General features: G+C 39.8%; 1 protein-coding gene across 2 annotated transcripts in view; it reads left to right on the top strand.

Annotated features, from left to right (window-relative positions):
- ct (homeobox protein, cut) overlaps positions 1-22,161 on the top strand; it is a 70,381-nt gene that overhangs the window by 36,776 nt on the left and 11,444 nt on the right. The window contains exons 2-5 of one of the 2 annotated variants that reach the window (XM_017145954.3): positions 1,758-2,882; positions 16,708-17,252; positions 17,352-17,530; positions 19,114-20,019. In XM_017145954.3, the coding sequence (XP_017001443.2) occupies positions 1,758-2,882; positions 16,708-17,252; positions 17,352-17,530; positions 19,114-20,019 (2,755 nt within the window). The remainder of the gene's footprint in view (positions 1-1,757; positions 2,883-16,707; positions 17,253-17,351; positions 17,531-19,113; positions 20,020-22,161) is intronic. The other variant, XM_070218340.1, reaches the window with a different exon arrangement.

A 22,161-nucleotide genomic window follows, 5' to 3' on the forward strand; every position in this document is an offset into this window, starting at 1 on the left:
GGCAAGAAAAATGATTTGCTTTTTGCCATTCGGTTTTCCCAGGGATATTGTCATTAAGCGCACTCAAAATCATCGAATGTCGATGGTTTTTTCGGGGTTTGAGTGGAAGCCATTAGGGGAAGGTTCTCTGTAAGGGAAGAAGTGCTTAAATAATACATTTTATTATCTGTTTTATATTATATAATTATTTCTGTATTTATATATTTTTTTTTATGTCAATTCGTTTTCGTGATTTAGGCTACTTCTCTTTTTATTGTCCAGATTTTTATATATTAGTATAGATATAATCTATTTTTATAAAATATTTTTCAGTTATAAAATATTGCTTTTCTAGTTAAGATAGCAAACTCCGAAAAGAGCTCCTCCTCTTTGCCCATTTCCACACTCTGTGTAACGACTTCCTGCTTAACTTTATTCGGCAAATCGAAGGAAGAAGAGAGAAAACCTTCATCGATATGAAGTAGAAGTAGAACTCTTGGCCAAGAACGGAACCGAATGGCAAAAGGCTTAAAACTCACACCAAATAGTTTTGTTGGTAACAGCACTAGCCGATCGACTAATTTCCAAAGTTCTTTATTGCCTGCAACGCCCACTGAAGTCCTGGTTTTTTGCTAGCTTCCGGTATTTATACAAATAAAATTGCACAAAAACCCCAGAAAACCCAAAAAAAAAAAACAACCAGAAAGGAAAGCCGAACAAATCAACGGAAAATCGAAGCAAAAGTCATTGCCATTTGCTTGGGCTTAGGGAAAATGGAAAATGGGTGTGGGAATGGGATCGAAATGGAATGGAAGCCTTAAAACTTGGGGGAGATTCTGATTCTGGTCTGGGTCCCAGACTAATTTGCCAAAAAAGTTTGCACCGCATATTTTTGTAACCTTCTTTAGGAGTTCTCAACTCTTTTTTTTTTATTTATTTCTCTATTTTTTTGGCCAATGGTTTCTGTGTTTTGTTGTTTTAATTTCTCATTTGGCATTTTGGGGAAATCCAGGAGAAAGCAGGAAACATCGAAGGTCAGGTCACTAATAGCTGGGGAGAATTTTCAAGTTGGGCTTATCGATACCGACGATAAACTATAAATTTGTTGGTCCTGGCCCGTAGATCCTTGTTGTTTTCGGTTGCTAATGCAGACGGAAATACCCCGGAATGTTTTTTAAGCCTTCCGTCTGTGACTCCTTTTGGCCTATTTGGTATTTAGTTTGTGTTTGGGTTTGAGTTTCTGGCCTTTTTGCATTTTGCAGAGGGGGTAGAAAGCCGACAAAAGTTTTTGCAACGTATTAATTTGGCTAAATTTAACCCGTAATGACTTTAAAAGTAAAATTAATGAGGGTCGATAGTTGTTGGCTAAGGCTGGCTGGGGGGTCTGTAAACTTTTTGCTTTTTGTTTGTGGCAAAAGCAACATATGTGCCTGACATTGCTTTAGCTTGCCTTCCAAAAATGGGCTGTAAAGTTGAAGACCCATGGAAAATGTATCAAAATCATCCTTTTTTTTATATACCTAATTGAAGGGGATATATTAATTTTAAGGTATTAAAAGTAAACTATACCTTAGCATTTAGCAATCAATTTATAAATACTATAAAAGAGTGTCGATTTAAAATGGGAAGATAACCATAAAGGGAAAACAGTTGGACATAGAAATCTAAAATAAAAAACCGAAATTCGTAAACAATATTATAAATAAAATAAAATATTTAAAAATTAAAAAAAATAAAAATTTTAAATTAATATTTTATATTTTTAAAATTTTTTACAGCGCGCTACCCTGGCCGAGAAGGAGGTGAACACACTCAAAGAGCAGCTATCCACAGGCAATCCCGAGAACAGCGACAACAGCGACACAGCAACAGTTGCAGCAGCAACAAACGACAGTGAGGAGGATCAACAGCAGCAGCAGCAGCAGCAACAACAGCAAAGCGACAGCGACAAGCTGCTGAACAGCTCCATTGTTGCAGCGGCCATAACGCTGCAACAGCAGAACGGCAGCAATCTGCTGGCGAACACAAATACGCCGTCGCCCTCGCCGCCGTTGCTCAGCGCCGAGCAGCAGCAGCAGTTGCAGAGCAGTTTGCAACAGAGCGGCGGTGGCGCCTGCCTCAATCCGAAGCTCTTCTTCAATCACGCCCAGCAGATGATGATGATGGAGGCGGCAGCTGCGGCAGCAGCGGCGGCACTGCAACAGCAGCAGCAACAGCAATCGCCGTTGCATTCGCCGGCGACTGAGGTGGCAATTCCCGCAGAACAGCCAGCAGCAACAACGGGAGCGGCTACAGCAGCAGCAGCAACACCGATTGCCAGTGGCAACATCAAGAGCAGCAGCAACATCAATCACAGCAACAACACCAGCAACAACAACAGTCACCAGGAGCAGGAGGACCAGGAGCTGGAAGAAGATGAGGATGAGGAGGAGGAGGATGAGGACGAGGACGATGAGGAGGAGAATGCCTCGATGCAATCGAATGCCGATGATATGGAGCTGGATGCACAGCAAGAAACCAGAACTGAGCCAAGTGCAACAACGCAACAGCAGGATCTTGCCGATCTTGAGGAGCAGAACAAGGATGCGGGGGAGGCTAGTTTAAATGTTAGCAATAATCACACAACCGATAGCAATAATAGTTGTAGTCGAAAGAACAACAATGGTGGCGGCAATGAGAGTGAGCAACATGTTGCCAATTCGGCGGAGGACGATGATTGCGCCAACAACAATACAAACACCAGCAATAACAACAATACCAGCAGCACCACCGCCACCAGCAACACCAACAACAACAATAACAACAACAACAGCAGCAGTGGCAACAGCGAGAAGCGCAAGAAGAAGAACAATAACAACAACAATGGCCAGCCTGCTGTTCTATTAGCTGCCAAAGATAAAGAGGTAAGTTTAAGTTTAACTGGAGGTTAAATAAATTTTAAATTGGGCGATAAATAAATTTCAGTTTAGGTAGAAAAGTTGACAGGAGGTTTAGAAATAGAGATAAAATCAGCTAGAATTGAGATCACACTTTACCTGGGTGTTAACCAGCTTAAGAAAAAACTAACTACAGCTTAACTTGGAAGTTAAATATTTAGTATAAAAAGATTATGAGTGATTCACTTGAATGTAAGCCGTTAAGTAAAGGCTAGATTATATAAAATGTTTTAACCGGAAGTTAACCCCCTTTTAAACATCAAACTCCTGACGTCTACCCGAGTAAAAGTATCAACTTTAAGTGACTTTTTAATTTAATAAACTGTAGCGGTCTTGGGTCGAATATCCTTAAAAAAACGAGAAAACCCCCCAACAAACCCACCGACAGACAATTACCCAGCGCAATGAAATGTAAAACCGTTAAGATTAGACAAACGTCGCCGCCCACACCGGAATTTGGAATGTGCTAGTGTGTTTTTTGGGGGGCAAAGCGGTTTGGGTTTGGCTAAGGGGGTGTTTGGGCAAAAAAGGATGCCATGGGCTGCCAAAAGGAGTGAAGGAAGCGTAAAAAAATAAAAAAACAGAACCAAGGAGAGGAATTTCAACCGCAGACGACGACGACGACGCACGACTGACCGACCGCCGTCGCCTCAAACCAGTACGCACAATTGAGAAAACACTTGCACAAATAAACAAAACCCCCCACCACCCACTCGGCCACTTTTCTTGTAATTTTCTAGCCAAACAGAAAAAATGTTGCCCGAGTACGACGAAACCGAAACCGGGAAAAATAGAAAACACAAAAAAAAAACAGTGTACAAGGCAAACAAATGAGCGGCGGGACTTTTGACTTCTTCTTTACACGCCCAAGAACAAGAAGAAGCAGCAAAAAGGGACAAAAAATGGGAGGAAAAAAATCATACAGCCTGGGATTTGAGCCTTTTTTTCCCTGGGACAGCAACCAAATCAACCCAACAAGGGAAAAAAGTTAGAAGGAAACTTTTGCGGCAGGCAAATAATAGGAAGGGCTACCCAAGGACAAGGACCAAGGACCCAAAGAGCACACAGGGGGTGTAAAGTGATATCATTAAAATATTGACAAGACAATTTTTACGCCTACAAATTTGTTGAATGCCTTTGTTTACACAGTACCAGATGAGATGAGAAGGGGATGGGATGTACAAAAGCTAAGGGAAAGAATTGGTATGGTATACGAGCTTTAGAAGTAGAGGAACTTATATTTATAACTTGTAATATAAACTATAGTAGCGGATACTTTTCGCATCTTTTTTGAATACCACATTTTCCTTCATTTACCCCATTTTGAGATTTTAAAATGACAACGAAATCCATTAATTTAACCCACCAATTTTCCTAATGCAAAAATAGGAATAAATCTTCCCCTTTTTATTTTTTTCTTTCACCGCATTGAATGATTGCTTATCCTGAAAAGAAATAAGAAAAAACCACCCGTGAAAAGCTTCGACTTGAAGTGTTTCGTGTGGCTTTTTGTGCTGATTTGAAGATGTGCACACGGGAGTGGTGCATTGCATTTTAGCATCAATCATTATCATTTGCCATTAAGTGCAACAGCAGCAGCAGCTCCTTTTCCATTAGCAACCCCTAGGTGTTGCTTAAAAAGAAGAGAGAAAAAGAAGCGCATTTCTTTAATGTTTTATCACTTCACTTGGCCAGACACCCAACCAAACCAACCAGTGGCTTAGAAGGGCTTTCAGAAGGGGGTTTTAAGAACTCTACAATAAAATATATTAAACTGAAAAACAAGTATCAGATATATATATTTCTTTAAAATTTATAAAGAAAATTATTATGAACAGGTGCTTAGAATTAAAGCCCCCTTTGCTGCGCACCTCTGATTTTCGCGCGTTTTGCTGGCGTTTTCTGCGCGTTTTCTTATTTGAAATCCATTAAAAGCTATTTTTGCCGCCTGCTGGTGGGCCCAAGCTCATTAGTTTGATTACTGGCGCTTCCCCCCTCTGTGGAAAAAGAGCCCCCCCTCCCACAAACCGACGTCCATGCACAGCTGTGATAAATGCACTCGACTGACAACTAAATCACTTATGAACGCTGCGCTGTGCGCGTAGATTCAGATTTATCTGTTACACATGTTCATAAATATGCGACAATATTTTTGTTGTCCTCGAAGCGCGGCAGCCAAAGATGATCGACAGGCCCTGGGATATAACTACAGTGGTGGCAAAAATAATAGTGATCAGAAACTATTATTAAAATATTTCAAAAATGGAAAATATAAAAAAAATGTCATTATTAATTTACAACAAATTTTTGTTGCATTCCTTTTGAATATGACATTTCCATTCATTTTTCACTCGATAGGATTTAAATAAATATACAATTTGATTTTATTTATTACGCTTCTGCCACCACCATTATTTTTGAACTCAGCTGTAAGGGGGCCGAATATTTTTTTGCCCAGAAAAAATCATGTTAAATGGAATTGCAACAGTTGTTTGTTGTTAGAGTCGAAGTGCAGCTCCTCAGTTTGTTTTGGCTATGAGGCATATGTTTATTTTTTCGCAGAAGTGCATTTTTATAGACAAAGTGCTTTGGGCCGCCGCGTCTCGCTTCCAAAAATAAAATGCAAGGCAAAAAAAAAATAATCGAAAAAACGCTGAAAAAAAATAGTGGAGAGAGAAAAATTAAACGCTTCTTGACAGCGCAAACAAATGAACAACAAATTAGCAGCCAGCTTCCGCTTCGATTTTGTTTTGTTTTATTTACCAATACTCTAAGCACACATTATTTTTCAAACAAAAAAACGACACGTTCGGTGGCACTTTGTTATATTTTTCTACTTTTTTTTTTATCACATGCGGCAAACAAAAACAAACAGCATATGCGGAAAAAACCAGCGGAATACAAGAAATGTATTTATTAAATAACATTCTCGATTTCGTTTTATTTTTTATCTGCCCCAACGAAAAAAAAATGTGTACGTATTTATAGAATTTCTTTATCGACATATTTCCACATATTTATTTTTTGTGGGGAAAAAACAAAAGGGCCAAACCCCAAAAAACGAAATCAATTTTTTATGAACTCTTTGTTTTTGTGGCTAGTTTTAGTTGTTTATCATAACACTACGAAATTCAAATAAATCCGATTAGCAGTTGGGAAAACCACAAAACATTCATGGGAAGTCATTGATAAGTTTGAGGTTTTATTTTGCATATATACAAAAAAACACATTGTATAGTTTATCTAAAGAGTAAAAATACCATGTGAATTGAAGGCCTGAAACGCAACTAATTTTATTTTTAGAAAATGTGGCAAAAATTTTGACTAACTGACTGATAAGAGCAACCGATTATTGAGCACTTAGTTTTCGGTTTTTAGGTCCCGCATCTCGTCGATCCATCCATCCAATAATCATCCATTGACCAGCATAAACCGACAGTTCGGGCGTGATAGATAATCGGTTTAGAAATAATAGAAATAATCATAATTTTTCATGCACAAAATTCGATTTGTGCTTATCATCGCGTGACTGCGATCTCCCCATTTAATTTGTTTCGTTTCGATCCCACGATGGGCGCTCAAAAATAATATATATGTATATTTCTATTACTGATTCTAATTCTTGGCTTTCTTGGTTAATTGAAATTGGAGTACTTGTATGTTTTTGGCTCTGTTTGCTCAGACCGCCTACGTCAGAGGCAAAACCCCGAAAGGGTTGGCTCGTATATTATATGCCAAATACCAAAATATATGCCACAATTTGGCTGACAGAGCCAAATATTTGGATACACGCTCCAGGCGAAAGACAATGTGTGTGTTGTGTTATTTTTAAATGCAAATCGAGCGGAAAATCCATCAAATGTCTAACGCAAATGGTCTAAAATTAAACTTCAGCCGTTGAGAAAACCAGATCAACTGTTTAAACATCGAAATCATCGATGATCCCCTGAGAAACTCTCATCCATTTCACTCGCTCTCTCTCCATCGCTCCCTCTCTCTCTTTTTCTAATCAAAATTGAAATTCGTAATCTTTGATTCAAGGCAAGAGCTCAATTATTATTGTAGATTTTTTATTAATTTGATTCTCATTAGGTTCAATTGTTTTTTGCAAGCAAGTGTTCCCAAAAATTATTGGCGATTATTCGAATTTAGTATGAGTTATTATGCCAATGGAGGCAAAAGTTGAAGTCTAAGTTACGTTCGGTGCTCCTTGAGAAGAAATCAAAACATGAAACGGGTGAGGGATTAGTTTAGATTTAGTTATTGAAATGGTTGCTTGGTCTCTCCACATGTCATTAGTCTCAATTCGAATACAAAAACCGAACTGAAATTGAAAATGTACAAAAAAGACATAGTACGAATAAAACGAATAATAATAATGCAAATACGAATACAAATACAAATACAAGTCGCACAATTGCAATTATTCAATTCAAATCAATCAGCACACGAATACCATAGCACATGGATTACTGGAGACATTGAGCTTAGTTTAGGACTACTACTGCCTGCAATGATTGCTGCTGTATGTTGATGTTGCTGCTGCTGCTGTTGTATGTTGCTGTTGCTGTTGTGCTTATCGTGGCTGTTGTTGCTATTTGTATTTGCTGATTAAAGTGAAAAACAGTCATTATCGTGTGCAGTGGCGCAGAGAAAAGGGGTCTTTGAATGTCTTAATTTAGAAAGAATTTTTATTTATATTTTATTTTTGATAAAAAAGAAGAGAGGTTTTTAATGTCTAAAATTGGATATTTTCATTAGAAATCAAATTTATTTGAATTTTAATTTTAAAAAAATTTGTAGGTTGTACTTATATTATTAAAACTTTTTTAGAAATCTCTTTGATCCCCTTTTTCCTACGCCCCTGATCGTACAACACACACACCCGCACACACTAAGACACCAACCCTCTGGCTTTTTCGACCAATTGCGGATAAATTCAATTTATTTATCGCATATGGATTCTGATCGGCGAGTGTCTGAGCAGTCCGGCCATATAGATAATGCCTCTCCATCTGCTCGACTAGCCCCCTCTCTTTCGCACATTGACTGATTGCCCACTGAGCTTTTGTTGTAGTTGTAGATGTTGTGTACTTAGTATAGTTTTGTGCTGGGTAAATGTGTGATTTTGATTTTTTTAAATTGATTATTTCCTTATTTTCGTTTCGCCGGGCTTTTGTTGTTGCGTGAGCTAGTTCAGTTCAATTTGGAATTTAAAAAAATTATTGTTGATTCGTCGTCTGTCGTTTGTCGTCTGTGTTGCATTATTGTTGGATTTTGAACTTTCCCGCGTCTCATTAAAAAGGGAAAAATGGAAAAGTGGAAAATGGCCCTTTAAATAAATATAGAAACATGCACACGGCTCTCTCTAAATATCTAATTGGAGGCCATTAAAACGGTGACAAGTTGAAAATGCAATTGGCCAAAAAGAAAAACCGAATTTGCTCGATGATTTATGGCCAACAAATAATCGAGCGAAGAAGGTGGATGGGTGGGTGCTTTAAATGAAAAATCTGCCAAGTCTTGGCCCAAAGTCTTGTAGCCATTAATTTTTGGGAAGGGGATTGGAAGGGGTAAGGAGGGTGGAAAATCTCTAGCAATTTCTGGGCTAACTGCAAAATTGTCAATTTCGATTCCACATCTCGCACCTCTGGACTTCCCACTCAATTACAGGCATGAACGGAAATTTAGCATTTCAATTAGCAAAAGAAGACACACTCCTTCTACTTCTTCTTCTTGTCTGTCGATAAATCAAATTCAATTTCTTTTTATTAATTAATTTACCATTAAATTGAGTTTGCAACATGTTGCTTTGCCTGCTTTTTTGTGCTGAGCAATTAATTAAGTTTGCATTTGAATTTATTATCTTGAAGATATAGTGACAAAAAAAACACAGAGATATTCTCTCGCAGTCATGGCTTTAAGTTAAAGTTAAAAGTTGTTGAGTTGCTGATGTGTTTGATTAGCCTCCGGTTGGCGTTTTTCTGTTTGCTAACCTTCAGCGGCGTTTTGCGATGTGTGTACGTGTGACAGACCAAAGCGATTATTATGATAGATAGCCAAGAGCCAAGTGCAAAAAACAAGACCAAGAATTCTGCTGCAATTGTAGTAAAACGCGATTAAATAGAGATTTATAAATCCATAAAAAATCTAAATATATATAAAGAAGCTAGACGGAAGCTTAGCAATTAACTAGACAATTGATTTCAAATTAGAAAAAAGAAGAAAACCCAAAAAACACCCTGAAGAAATGCCATAAAAATCGTGAAATATGTCATTATAGCGCCTGCTGCTCTGCATTTAAGTTCTTATTTAGGGGAAAGGCGACCATCAAACGCAGGTCCCAAAAAAAACCCAGCCAAGGAAATTCGAACAATTAAAAAAGGCTAAGCATAAAAATCATTCAATTTGGGGCGGTAAATGCCTGGGCTTTAATTAGTTTGCTATGCTGTCGCTTCAATTTTGATGCAAGTTAACCGCGACATCGTCGCCATCGCCGGCCCCATCTTCATCTGAACTCATCTCATCTCAACTCAACTCATCTCCGTTTTCCTCGTCGTCATCATCATCCGCATCCGAGAAATCTCCAACTCAACGCAAATTAAGCGTCGTCAAAATAATTGCCGTGGCTCGGTCAAAATGCGACCGCAGTCGCCAGACACAGCACAGTGGGCGTTGTGGGGTTAATTTAAAATTAGTAACACTTGCTTGATTTTCTATATATTTTTTTTTTCCTATTTTGTTTTTGTGGCTTTTGTAAGTACTACAATTTTATTAAAGTTTTAAATAATAAATATTCTTCTTTCGGGAACTCACCGTTAATTTAAAATTAGTTTCATAAATACAAAAATATTAATTTAAAAATACATTTAATTTTGTTTTATATTTACATAATTCTTCTACTTTTTTCGGGAACTTTTAACCCACCGTTGGCTAAGCCAAAACCTCAATTTCACTACCATTTCCTTTTCTTTTTTTTTTGCTCCAAAACAAGACGGGCAATTAAAATAAGCTGGCCATATCTATTTTTCCCCGGCTGCTTTTTCGGTGCTTTTTATTTTATGCATTTCCAGTGGCATTTAACCCCCCGTTCGTCTCTACTAATAGGAATGGAAATTGTCATCAAACGAAGATTGAGTTTAGAAGGAGACGGCGGCGGCGAGTTAATCGATGCACAGACTCAGCGATGAGGGGCTGAAATTCAATTAGATGTTGACGCTGATGTTCAAATCAAATTAGTGTCCCGTCATAGTAGTACTGACGCCCCTTTAGTGCCACGCCCCCAAAAATTCCAGAAAAAAAACCTACAGCGACTTTCTTTCGTATTTGCTTGGCGGCTTTTTTTGATATCATCGATATCTTTATTTGCCCTGCAGTATGCAGCTGTCCACTGTAAACCCCCACCTTTCTTAACCCCTTAAGTAGCTTTGTGTGTTGCAATATCTGCAGAGACACCTGCTTAACCCTCTATACATTTCACTCGAAGCACACACTCCACACAAAAAGCTGGTTTCGAAAAAAGGACAACTGCAAGCGGAAGGAAGTTGAAACCATTAGAAACTGACAAACCCCCCCAAAAATTCGTATTTCATATTTTCATATACCATATCCATTGAAGGCTAGAAAAAAAGTAAAAAAAAAAAAAAAATGAAAGGCACACACAGAAAACAATGACAGGAACCAGGATCATCAGACAGGATGGAGAGGACTTTCGGTTCGAGCCTTACGACTGTTTGCTCGAGAGATGTTGATTGGCATTCGAGGGTTAAGCGGTGGGTGGGTGGTGGGTGGTTTTGCCCTCCTCTTCATGCGGGCAAAGGACCAAAAAACCGAGAGGACCGAGAGATGAGCAATGTGCCGTGCTCATAAATTATTGTCTAGACTATGATTTTAACGTTTTTTGATTATGAAAGACCACTCAAACCTTTTCAACAAAATAAAAAAAAACCTATATAAAATAAAATTTTGCTGGCATACACAACCTTTTTTTCGGATTGTTTTGTTTCGTTTTTGCGTGCGCGCAGATATCATATCAATAAGCAAAAGGATTAGACATGTGACTGGGCCCCAAATAACCCATGGGCCACCCATCTCAGATCCCAGTGCTTATCGACAAAAAATATAAAAAAAATATATATGTGAAAACCAGATTCAACTTTGTTCCGTTTCCTTTTTTCCTGTATTTTTTTGGCAATATGAATGAAAGTCAAGGGCGCTTTTGCCAGACAATTATTAAGCAAAAGTTTAACGAATTAGAAACAAAAGTGCGAGGTGGGCAACTTTGATTAAAACATATACACACATGTCAAGAGCGCTGAGGGGTTAAAGCTAGCTGCCATCCCGCTCAAGGGTTAAATATAGACAAGGGCAAAGGTAGAAATCCTTGAAAGGGGGGGGCAACCCCTACTCACGCACAAAATGGCAGACAATAAAATCGAAACATAAATCGAAAATTGTAAAATTCTAATAAGAAAATGCGCGCCGTCAAAGAAGAAGAAGATTTTGCGCCCCCTTCTCAATTTTTGAGTGATAAGGGGGGCGGAGGGGGGTCCTGGGAATTGTAAAGCTGTCAAATTTTAATTACAAAACTTTATAATCCAAAAAATACAACAACAAAATCAAAAGGGGGTGGGGTGAAGGGGGTAAAGAAGAAGAAAGGCGAAAGACGAACGAGTTGCGAATTGCGTGCCCCCAAGGGGGAACTTCCAACCCCCCATCTACCCCCTCGGAAAAGCGCCCCCTTCAAATCAATTCAATAACTCTGGAAACTGTGTGCGTGTGTGCGTAAATAAGCGAATGAACGAATGACTGACTGACTGACTGAATGACTATTTGACTGACTAACTGACAAACCCCCCCAAAAAACCCCTTCCCTGTTGTTTTGGGGGTCCCAACGAAACCCACGTTTTCGTGCCAACTTCAACTTGCAAAATGTTTGATTTATGCCTTTGAATTGTTGTAAATTGCCAGCGAAACCCACCAACCCCACTCCAAAAACCCCTTTTTGAACGACGCCCCTACCTCCCCCCGGCAATTGACAAATAATGCAAAAATTCTGGGGAAATTACCTGCGATTTGAGGTCTTTAAGTTGATGAATTGTCTGTCAGTGGGAATGAATGTGAATAAGTGAATGAATTAGGCGATTGAGTGGAGTGAATAAGGGCGAGCAATTGAATATTTTTCAAAAATTTTCAATTCACAAAATATTCAAAGTCAAATGGGAGTTTTCCATAATTTAAACAAAGAGAAAACGAAAGTACCTTCCATATAAATATGATAAATTCGCAAATCTTTCAGATGAATCATTTTCGATAGCGAGGGAGGCTGGGTGAATTTTAAGGGGTGAGGTGCTTACTTTAGGGACTCCTCCATATGTGACCTCTTTCGGGGTCTTTGTTTCGGCTTTGTATTTTTGTGTTTGCTTTTATTTTTTTTGTGTTTCTCGTTTTTTCTCCAGCATTATTTTTGCTCTTGTTCTTGTTTTCTTTTCACTCTTTTCTTGTATTATTTTTTCCATCGTTTCTGTTCTCGCTCGTCATATTCTTTGTTATCTTTTGTTGCAAATTGCCAACTTGGGCATTGCCAGTTGCAAAAATGCAACATCCACAGTGCGATGCGATACAAACAAACAAAAGCCTTGGCGTCAAAGCTCTGGGGTGCACTTGGCAGACTTTAAAGCTTCCTTCCCCCAGCAAAAATGCCCCCTTTTTATCACTCGAAGGCCCCGTACCGCCCTCGCCCCCGCCCCCTTTCGCAACCCGTCGAAACATCGCCAGCTATACTCCTTTGCCAACACTTGAAACAATCAAAAATCAATGACAAGCTGCACGGCCAAGAACGATCACTGAGAGAAAAAGAAATAAAGAGATTTTAAGGAAATTATTTTAAAAGATTCTATTTTTATATTAATCATAGTTTTTAACAGTAGCGAATTTAAGCTGGGTGAGGATTTAAGCAGAAAAACTACTTTTTGAATACCACATTTCCCTTCAAAATATTAATTAGCTAAAAAAACATCAAGTGAATTAAAAAAAATTAAAAATAATGAAATACAAAAGCACTTTGCTTTTCTCTCTGTGTGGCCCATAAAATTCAGCAAGGAGTGCTCGAAAAAAAACAGTTGACGACATTGAGACGAAGCTTCTTCCCCGGCTGTTGCCTTTTACTCATTTGTCTTTTGGCTTTTTGGAAATTAACAACAGAGTCAACCCCCAGCCAGCCCACATCCCCCCCTTATCTCCCCCCCCCCCACACTTCCACCTGATGTTGATGTTGCCGCTGGCAAAAGTTACCCCTTTTTTATATGCGCTATCTCTATCCATCACTCCACTCAGCCAGTCATATATATATTTTAAAATTTTTATGCCCGAATGAATTTTAATTCCTTTGACGGTTTTTGCCTTTGCCATTGGCAGCTGACGGCCTAAAAGTCTAAAAAACAAAAAACCAAAAAAAAAAAAAGGAGGAAAAATACAGAAGAGAATTATTTTATAAGCAAGCCCTGAAGAGCTTCGCTTTTGCAAGTGTGTGTGTGTCTTTGATTGCTTATTGTTAATTTGTATTTGTAGATTGGTGTCCCTGTGTGTGTTTTGTTGTGTGTGTGAGATGCTGCTGCTCGCTGATTAAACCCTTTTTTTACACCCCCACCACCACCCACTCCCCTCCACCCAGCTGCAAAACCCTTTGCCTTTGCCTCATGTGGAATATACATATGCAGGGAGATATATATGTGCAGAGATGTAGAGACAGACCGAGGCATAACCTTAATTCCTTTTGGCATTTTATGCTTCCTTCTGAGGCACGCGGAGAAATTTTTAGATTTTTACATCTGTTATAGATTTTTTATTTATTTAAAAATATTTATAGTGAATATTTAAAGGGATACTAATTTATGAATGTATTTTTAGTAATTTATTCTTTAACTAAAATATTGAAAATATTTCATGTTTAAATTTCTAAATATATTCTAAGTACAACTATTTAATTCTATTTCTTTATTTGCATTAGATTTATTTTTTTAAATATTTAAAAATATATCTTTTTACTTTCCCTACTCGGTATTTAAAATATTTCCCTCTGTGTAAGCGAAAAGTCCTGCTGCCAATTGTGCTACGTTTCTCTGCGTCTTTTGCCTTCGAGTGTTTGTTATTGTTGTTTCAGATCCCAAAACCCCCCCACCTCCACCCCCACATATATGTGTATATTGACTGCTTTGTCAATTGTTATGCAAAAGGGTAAAAACAAAATTCAGCAAGGAATGGGTTACTTTTCGGCTGCTTGGCAATTTTGTTAATTACAAATCGTTTGCTTTTCGCTCGCTGCTGTTGCTAATGTTCCACATTCCCGTTCTATCTATCTATTCCGTTTGTAAGCCAAAAATTATTACCCAAACTAGAGGGAAAATCCAACAGCAGGGCAGTCCAGTCTTTTGTCCAGCATTTTCGGTTGATTTTTTGAAGGAGTGAGTTGGGAAAAATGTAAATTTTCATAATTTCACAGTCAATACAGGAGGGAAAAACCAACACAGGAGTCCCTGTCCCCCTCTAAAGTATTTGTTATAGTTTGTTTGATTGCTGTTAGATGTTACATATATATAATAACTCCCCTCCCCATTTCCCCCAGTTTGCAGCCTCATCAACCACAGAAAACTTTCTGCTCAAGGGTTGAAAATGATTTCTACTGTCTACTACTTTATGTGTGTTTGTGTGTGTGCTGGCTCAAAATCCAAAAAGTTGATTTATCGTTTTAATATTTTCCAAAAATGTTCGAGGAAATACGGAAAAATCCCAATGACAATTTTCGTAGCTTTCAATTTGCATAGTCGCTGTTGCCAAACTTCATTGTCATTTAGGTTTACTAATTAGGTTTCTCCTCTTTTTTTATGAAAAAGTACATAAATTTACCATACAGTTACCATTCGCATATCGATTTGATCCCGTCGTGTTTTTTTGGGCGTATAAAGAAGGTATTAAGGAATATCATATTGAATATGCAGAGGTACAGTTGCCACATGTGTGGACTAACTCATCAGGCATTCTCCCCTGCCGACTTTCGCTAATTACGTTTATTTAAGAAAGCTGAAAAATTCCAATTTTCCAAGGGATGTCTTCTCCGCCAAGCAGTTGGCAATTAGAAGAGCCACCCCTGCCTGCCTGCCTGCCCGGCTTACCGCACCCATAAGATTTTTATGCAATTAATTTGAGTCGTTTGTCGTCTTGTCATGTCTCTCTACTTTTCGTACTTTTCGAAAAGGGTGGCTTCGTATCCCGTATGCTAATGAAAAATCGAACACGCATGCCAGCTAACCCAGAAACCCAAACTCAAACTCAAACCCAAACCCTTTCACATATCCTTTGGGTTTCTGGGCTCGAGGTTCGGGGGTCCTTCCTTTGATTGATAATAGAATTAACCGGCTGGCGGCTGTTTTGCATTTTTCGGCATGCCACATGGCAATACACGCATGTTCTTGATGCTTTTTTAATGCCAATTATGTTCTGGCCCATTGTTTATGGCCAATAATCATCAGCAGCGTGTGCCCCTCCACAAATATTGATAAAATAGACACATGAAGTGGGGACCCCTATATCGTGTGTGTCTGTGGTGTTCCCATGTTGATGAAATTATTGTTTATGCCCATGTTCGACACAAATCACGCAATGACACGCAAATTCGTAGTTAGAATTATGTTGATTTCTCAACTTATTTATTTATTAGCATATGGGTTAAAGTTGACTCACTCCCCGAAAAAAAAAAAATATTCAAAAATCAATAAATAAATGAGAAAACAAGTAAATATTTTCTAAACTTCTTCGATCGATTTATTCAAAGTTTTTGCTCCCCCGGCAGATGCGTCAATTAAAAACCGCGCCATAAAATTAATTTTAATCACATAATAACAAATACACACACATGAGAAAAAGGGGAAAGGGACACGCCCACCTGGCTGTCATTAAAAAATTTCGTTGCATACCACACGGCGCTGTCGAAAAACTTTATCTTGTCAACTTTCGGAAAGAAAAGGGGGGGTTTTTTTTTGGAGATAGTAGGGGTTGCAAGAAAATTAAGAGGGGATGTGTGCTGTCGACGCACTTAAGAAAAATTCCCTTGTCAAATTTGCCAATTATCATATTTTCATCAAACAAACAAAGTTCCCAAACAAAGCCCACATCGGCAAAGCTTTGGGGGTGGGAATATGGTTTGGGGGGCTTCACTGTACCTGGCGGCATTTGGCGGTTGGGTGGGTGGTTTCTACCCTACATATATATATGTACATCACCAGCATCAGTCCCCGGCAATCACCGCCGAGCGACATTGACGTCGTTGTTAATTTTATTAAAAATTATTTTATAACTCTAGAGAACTTTTCACACACACACACACACGCGCAGGCACGCAGACACATGTGAGGAAAATGTGAATTTTCCCAGAAGGTAAATGGGGAAACACGAGACAACAGCAATCAATGGATAAGGATTTTGATAGAGAAAGAGAGTTACAGGAATTAGCTTTGAATTAAATAAGAATTAAATTAGAATTCCTAATAATCGATAAATATAAAACTCGCTTCCTTCTAATTCGAAGGTTGAAAGCAGATCCCAAACCAGTAAAGCCACAAGGTTTATATTTTCACAAAAAGTTTTTACTACAGTGTAGATGTTAGCTAGGAAGTGATTTCTCCGTAAGATAACCCAAACAGCAATAACTATAAAATATATAATATTGTAAATTTTAGTATTTTTAGTAAACTTTATAATACCTAATTTTTAATCCCCACCTTTCTCACTTTTCCAGATTAAAGCACTTCTGGACGAACTGCAACGCCTGAGGGCGCTGGAGCAGACGCATCTGGTGCAAATCCAGCGACTGGAGGAGCATTTGGAGGTCAAGCGCCAGCACATAATGCGATTGGAGGCGCGTCTCGATAAGCAGCAGATCAATGAGGCTCTCGCCGAGGCGACCGCTTTGGCGGCAGCAGCTGCCACCAATAACAACAATAATAGCCAGAGCAGCGACAACAATAAGCAGAGCAACAAGGCAGGAGAAGCCGCCACACCGCTGGATGCGTCATCATCCGTCATCAGCATTGGCGATCTGCCGGAGGCCACAAAGACTTCAGCAGCAGTTCCTTCTGCCGCCGCCGCTGAGGATGAGGATGAGGACGAGGATCAGGCCATGCTGGTTGACTCCGAGGAGGCGGAGGAGAAGCCAGAGGAGCACCAGCGGGGTGACGACGACGAGGAGGAGGAGGAGGAGGCCGAGGATCGGGAGGCGGTCAATGCCACCAACACCACCACCACCACCGATAGCAACGAGCTCAAAATCAAAAAGGAACAGCAGTAAGTGCCTACACCATGAAGCTTAATATTAAATATTTCCTATATTATATTCTATATTATAACGATTACTAAAAGTGCAATGTCTTTAACAACTTTCAGCAGTCCGCTGGATCTGAATGTGCTCAGTCCGAATTCAGCTTTGGCCACTGCAGCTGCGGCCGCCGCTGCCGCCGCCTGCGCCAACGACCCCAACAAATTCCAGGCGCTGCTCATCGAGCGGACCAAAGCCCTGGCCGCCGAGGCGCTCAAGAATGGCGCCAGTGATGCCATCAGCGAAGGTGAGTCCCGAGTTCGCGTCCCGAGTTGTGTTTTTTTTGCTTATCAGGGTGGATCAAATTGTATAGTTTTTGGATTACAAGTATAATAACCAAAAATATCTTCTACCAAATTTTTTAAGATCATTGCAAAATATTAAATTTTAACTAAAGAAAAAAAAATATTTTTTTAATCATAATATTATAACAATAATTTCTAAATAAATTATTTTTAAATGATTTAATTATTGGTCAGCTCTTAATGGTCCACCCTAGTGTGCGTACTGTACTTCCGGTTTGCCTTGCTGCTGTTTGCCTCTCATTCTTCCTTCCTCCATCCTGCTTCCTCCGCCTGTCCGATATATTTCTTGGTTTATCAATCGCTTTGATTTGAAACCGACGACTTGTATTTCTTTTTCTTTTTATGGTTTATTTAACCGCTTATCGCCGGCGGAGGATAAACCGTCCAAAGAAGAAGAGGAATAATTATTTATATCTCTGTGGGGGAGGTGGAGGAGTAAGGGGTTTGGTAAGGGGTTTCTATAAAGGCAGACGGCGCCAGATTTTATGGGCCAAAAAGGCAAACAGCTCTCCTTTTCTTTTTTCTGTTCTTTTTTTTTATTTCCACCTCTGACAAAATATTTGCATCGAGCGAATGCGAATGAAAATGAAAATGATGGTTATTGTTACTCTTGTTGTTGTTGTTTTGTTGATATCAATGTTGTTGTTGTCGATGTTGTTGCTGTTGTGTTCCGCATGTTTATCGATAGCAGAACGACACACACACACTCCACATCTCTCTTTATCGCTATTTTCAATCATAAATCGTTTTTATATATACCATACATACACATACAAAAATCAGAGATTCTTTGTTATTTTGTTGCACTAAATTGGCGAAAAAAAAATAAAAAAATTCCTAAGAAAAATTAAAAAAAAAAAACAAAGAACCGGCAAAAGACAAATTTTGATTAATTTTTGGCGTTTTGTTCCTTGGATGTTGTTGACAAAAAACAAAAAAAAAACTATCAAAAAATTATGATCTTGCTTTCCCAAAAAAGCAGCAACAACAAATAGCCCAATTTGTTTGTTGTTATCCCCAGAAATCAACCGAAATGATGAAGAAGAAGAAGAATCGCCAGCAGCTGTAAATGCAACTCTGGCCACACTGACAACACCTGAAACAACAAACGAAACGGAAACGAAAACGAAAAATGACATGGCGCCCAAGCAGGAAATCGAAGATGTGGATGAGGATGAGGATCATCCTTCGGTCAATCTGGTCAACGATTATTGGCGACGTGGCTTTGAATCCTCAGCGAATAATAATGTGAATGCAAATATGAATACCACTTTGAATACAAATGCACAAATGCCAGGGAGCAAAACGCCAATAAATTATCAAAATCTTAGGGCCGAGCAGCAGGCACAATTGCTGCCGCCGCCGCCACCACCGTTGCCCCCCCAGCAACATCTACACTTTCCACAGCAACAACAACAACAACCGCAGCAACAACAACAGCAGCAACATGGACCATCGTCCACAGCCCTGCTTAGTCAACTGGTTAACTCAACATTTTCCAACTCTTCCAACTCTTCTCGCCTAGATGCCCACCACCACCAGCAGCAACATCACCAGCAACAGCAGCAGCAACACCACCACCAGCAACATCACCAGCAGCAGCAGCAACACCACCAGCAACAGCAGCAACACCACCATCATCATCACCTGCAAAATAGCGGCAGCAACAGCAATCCAGCGACCAACAGCGACTTGAATCATCATGGCCATCACTTGCATCATTTGCATCACTTGCATCACGAATCCAGTTCGAATTCGAGTACACCTTCGGTTACGGCGGCGTCTGGGAACGGTGGTAGCAACAATGCTGGCAACCAGGCCACCCAGGCCACCGCTCAACTGGCCGCCAGTTTGGCCAGCACACTGAACGGAGCACAGAAATCGCTGCTGCAGGAGGATAGCAATGGACTGGCCACCGCCGCCGCAATGGCCGCTCATGCCCATTTGGGTCCAGTATCCGGTTTTCTGCCCGGCCTACCGGCCTTTCAATTTGCCGCCGCCCAAGTGGCCGCCGGTGGTGGCGATGGACGTGTGGGTCACTATCGTTTCGCCGATTCGGAACTGCAATTGCCTCCCGGAGCCTCGATGGCCGGCCGTTTGGGTGAATCACTGATACCCAAGGGCGATCCCATGGAGGCCAAGCTGCAGGAGATGCTGCGCTACAACATGGATAAGTACGCCAATCAGGCGCTGGATACCCTGCACATTTCGCGTCGCGTTCGGGAACTCCTGTCGGTGCACAACATTGGCCAGCGGCTGTTTGCCAAATACATATTGGGCCTGTCGCAAGGCACCGTCTCGGAGCTGTTGAGCAAACCCAAGCCATGGGACAAGCTGACGGAGAAGGGACGCGATAGCTACCGCAAAATGCACGCCTGGGCCTGTGACGATAATGCCGTCATGCTGCTCAAATCGCTGATACCCAAGAAAGGTGAGTGGATTAGCCAAGTAAAATGGGTTGAGAAGGGGGTTGGAAGGGAGTTGGGAAGGGGTTACGGAAGGGGGTTAGGAAGGAGGTTTAGTATGGGGTTGATGCATTACAGAGCAGCTTAGCAACTTGGACAGGTAAGCGGTGGTCATAAAGTTCAACTGTCCAACAAAATGAGTGAAAAGGATAAGCAGGATTTTTGTAAAAAAAATAATTACACTGTGCAGCATTTTTAGTGCTTTTTAAATTTACCTCGATGGATGCTATATTTTTGGATTCGTTACGAATTCCCAAGTTAAACTGCGTTTTCCAAAAAGTTCCCCGACGCAAGGATTCTTAGCAAAAGGACCTCAAAGTTCGAAAAATGCTGAAATTGGCCAACTTTGCGGAGCTCTCAGAGGCAAATGGATGCATGGTTTGATTCGATGTTAAAGTTTTTTAAAAGATACACCCTTTATCTTTTAAACCCCATACTTAAAAAATTTTTAAGATTTTTTTTAAGGCAGAAACAAATTCTAGAAAACATAGTCAAAAAACATGAAAGTATACAGCTGCGGTCAAAATGGTAGTAGTGTTGCCGCCCTGTGTATTTAAAAGTTTGTTGTTGTAATTGATCTTTTCCTGGTAATATTGTATTGATTATAATTTTACTATTAGACTAATTGGATAAGAAAAAATTACAACATCAAACTTTTAAAAACGAAAGGCGGCAACACTGCTACTATTTTGACCGCAGCTGTATGTTTTTCAGTTTTTTGACTATGTTTTTTGGAATTTATTTCTGCCTTAAAAAAAATCCTAAAATTATTTCATGTATGGGGTTTGAAAGATAAAGGGTGTATCTTTTAAAAAACTTTAACTTCGAACCAAGCCATGCATCCATTTGCCTCTGAGAGCTCCGCAAAGTTGGTCAATTTCAGCATTTTTCGAACTTTGAGGTCCTTTTGCTAAGAATCCTTGCGTCGGGGAACTCTTTGGAAAACGCAATTTTACTTGGGAATTCGTAACGAATCCAAAAATATAGCATTCATCGAGGTTAATTTTTGATGCTGCATAGTGTTATTAAACAAGTTTTAAAAATTAAAAATAGTAAGAGTTGAAGGGGGAACTAAAATGTAAAAAAAAAGTTAAAAGGTATATTATTTTGAAAGCTTAAAAACTTATCAGCTCATTGAACTCTAACCGATTCAAAACCGATTCAAAACCGATTCAAGCCTTAACCGATTGAAAAGAGGGTCTTGAAACTCGAACTTCAAACGATGTCCTCTCGCTGTCCCCTCACTTTCTTCGGGTTTTTTGTTGATTTTTTGCGGCTTTTGGCGTTTTTCATTTCGTTTGGCCCGCGGCCAAAACATTAAATTGTGAAATTTTAATTATTTTTGATTTTTGCGTATAATCAACGTGCCAACAGCAGCGGCAGCGACAAACTTGACGATGCCCCCCTTTACCAGTGGCGGGGGTGGCGGAGGGGCGGCGTTGGGGGGCGGTGGGCGTAGCAAAGAGAGACATTTGCGGTGCAGTTGGAGCGGCCATTTGCCTGTCGCCATAAATTTCGGCAAATTCGCACATTAGGCGTGAAAATGAACAGGAATTCGTTTCATTTTGTCTGGTTTTTTCCCCCCCTCCCGTCTTTAGTTTAGTTTTCGTATTTTCATTCACCACGGATCTTGAGATCTGTACATTATAATGGGTACATTAGCTATAGGAGATAATTTTATATTATTATTTTCTAGGGGTCACATTTCTTTCAACCGAACCCCCCCTCCCATACGCCCATGTCAGCTCTTGTTATCTAGTTGTCTTGGTTTCCCGTTTCCCTTATTGATTAGTCATCAATTTTATGGCCGGAAAAGTTTGTGGCGGCGGAAAAAGCGAAAATATGTCAATGCAAAAGTATGTTTAAAGTGCCAGCACGCACTCCCCCCTTTCTACTATTTTTGCCTACGCCCCTTCTTTCCCTTCACCTGCCACAAAGTTAATCAAATGTGTGTGTGTGCGTCGTGTGTGTGTGTGTGTTGGTCTAAGTGCATGCAAATGTTGACAATTAATTTATGACGATTACTCATGGCAGCTAAACTAACTGTGACTGTTTATAGAGAGGAGTTGTGGCCAAAGGGGGGCTAAAGGGGGTTAAAGTTGGCCAGC

Source organism: Drosophila takahashii, chromosome X (genome assembly GCF_030179915.1).
Source record: "Drosophila takahashii strain IR98-3 E-12201 chromosome X, DtakHiC1v2, whole genome shotgun sequence".
In the NCBI taxonomy this organism is placed as follows: domain Eukaryota; kingdom Metazoa; phylum Arthropoda; class Insecta; order Diptera; family Drosophilidae; genus Drosophila; species Drosophila takahashii.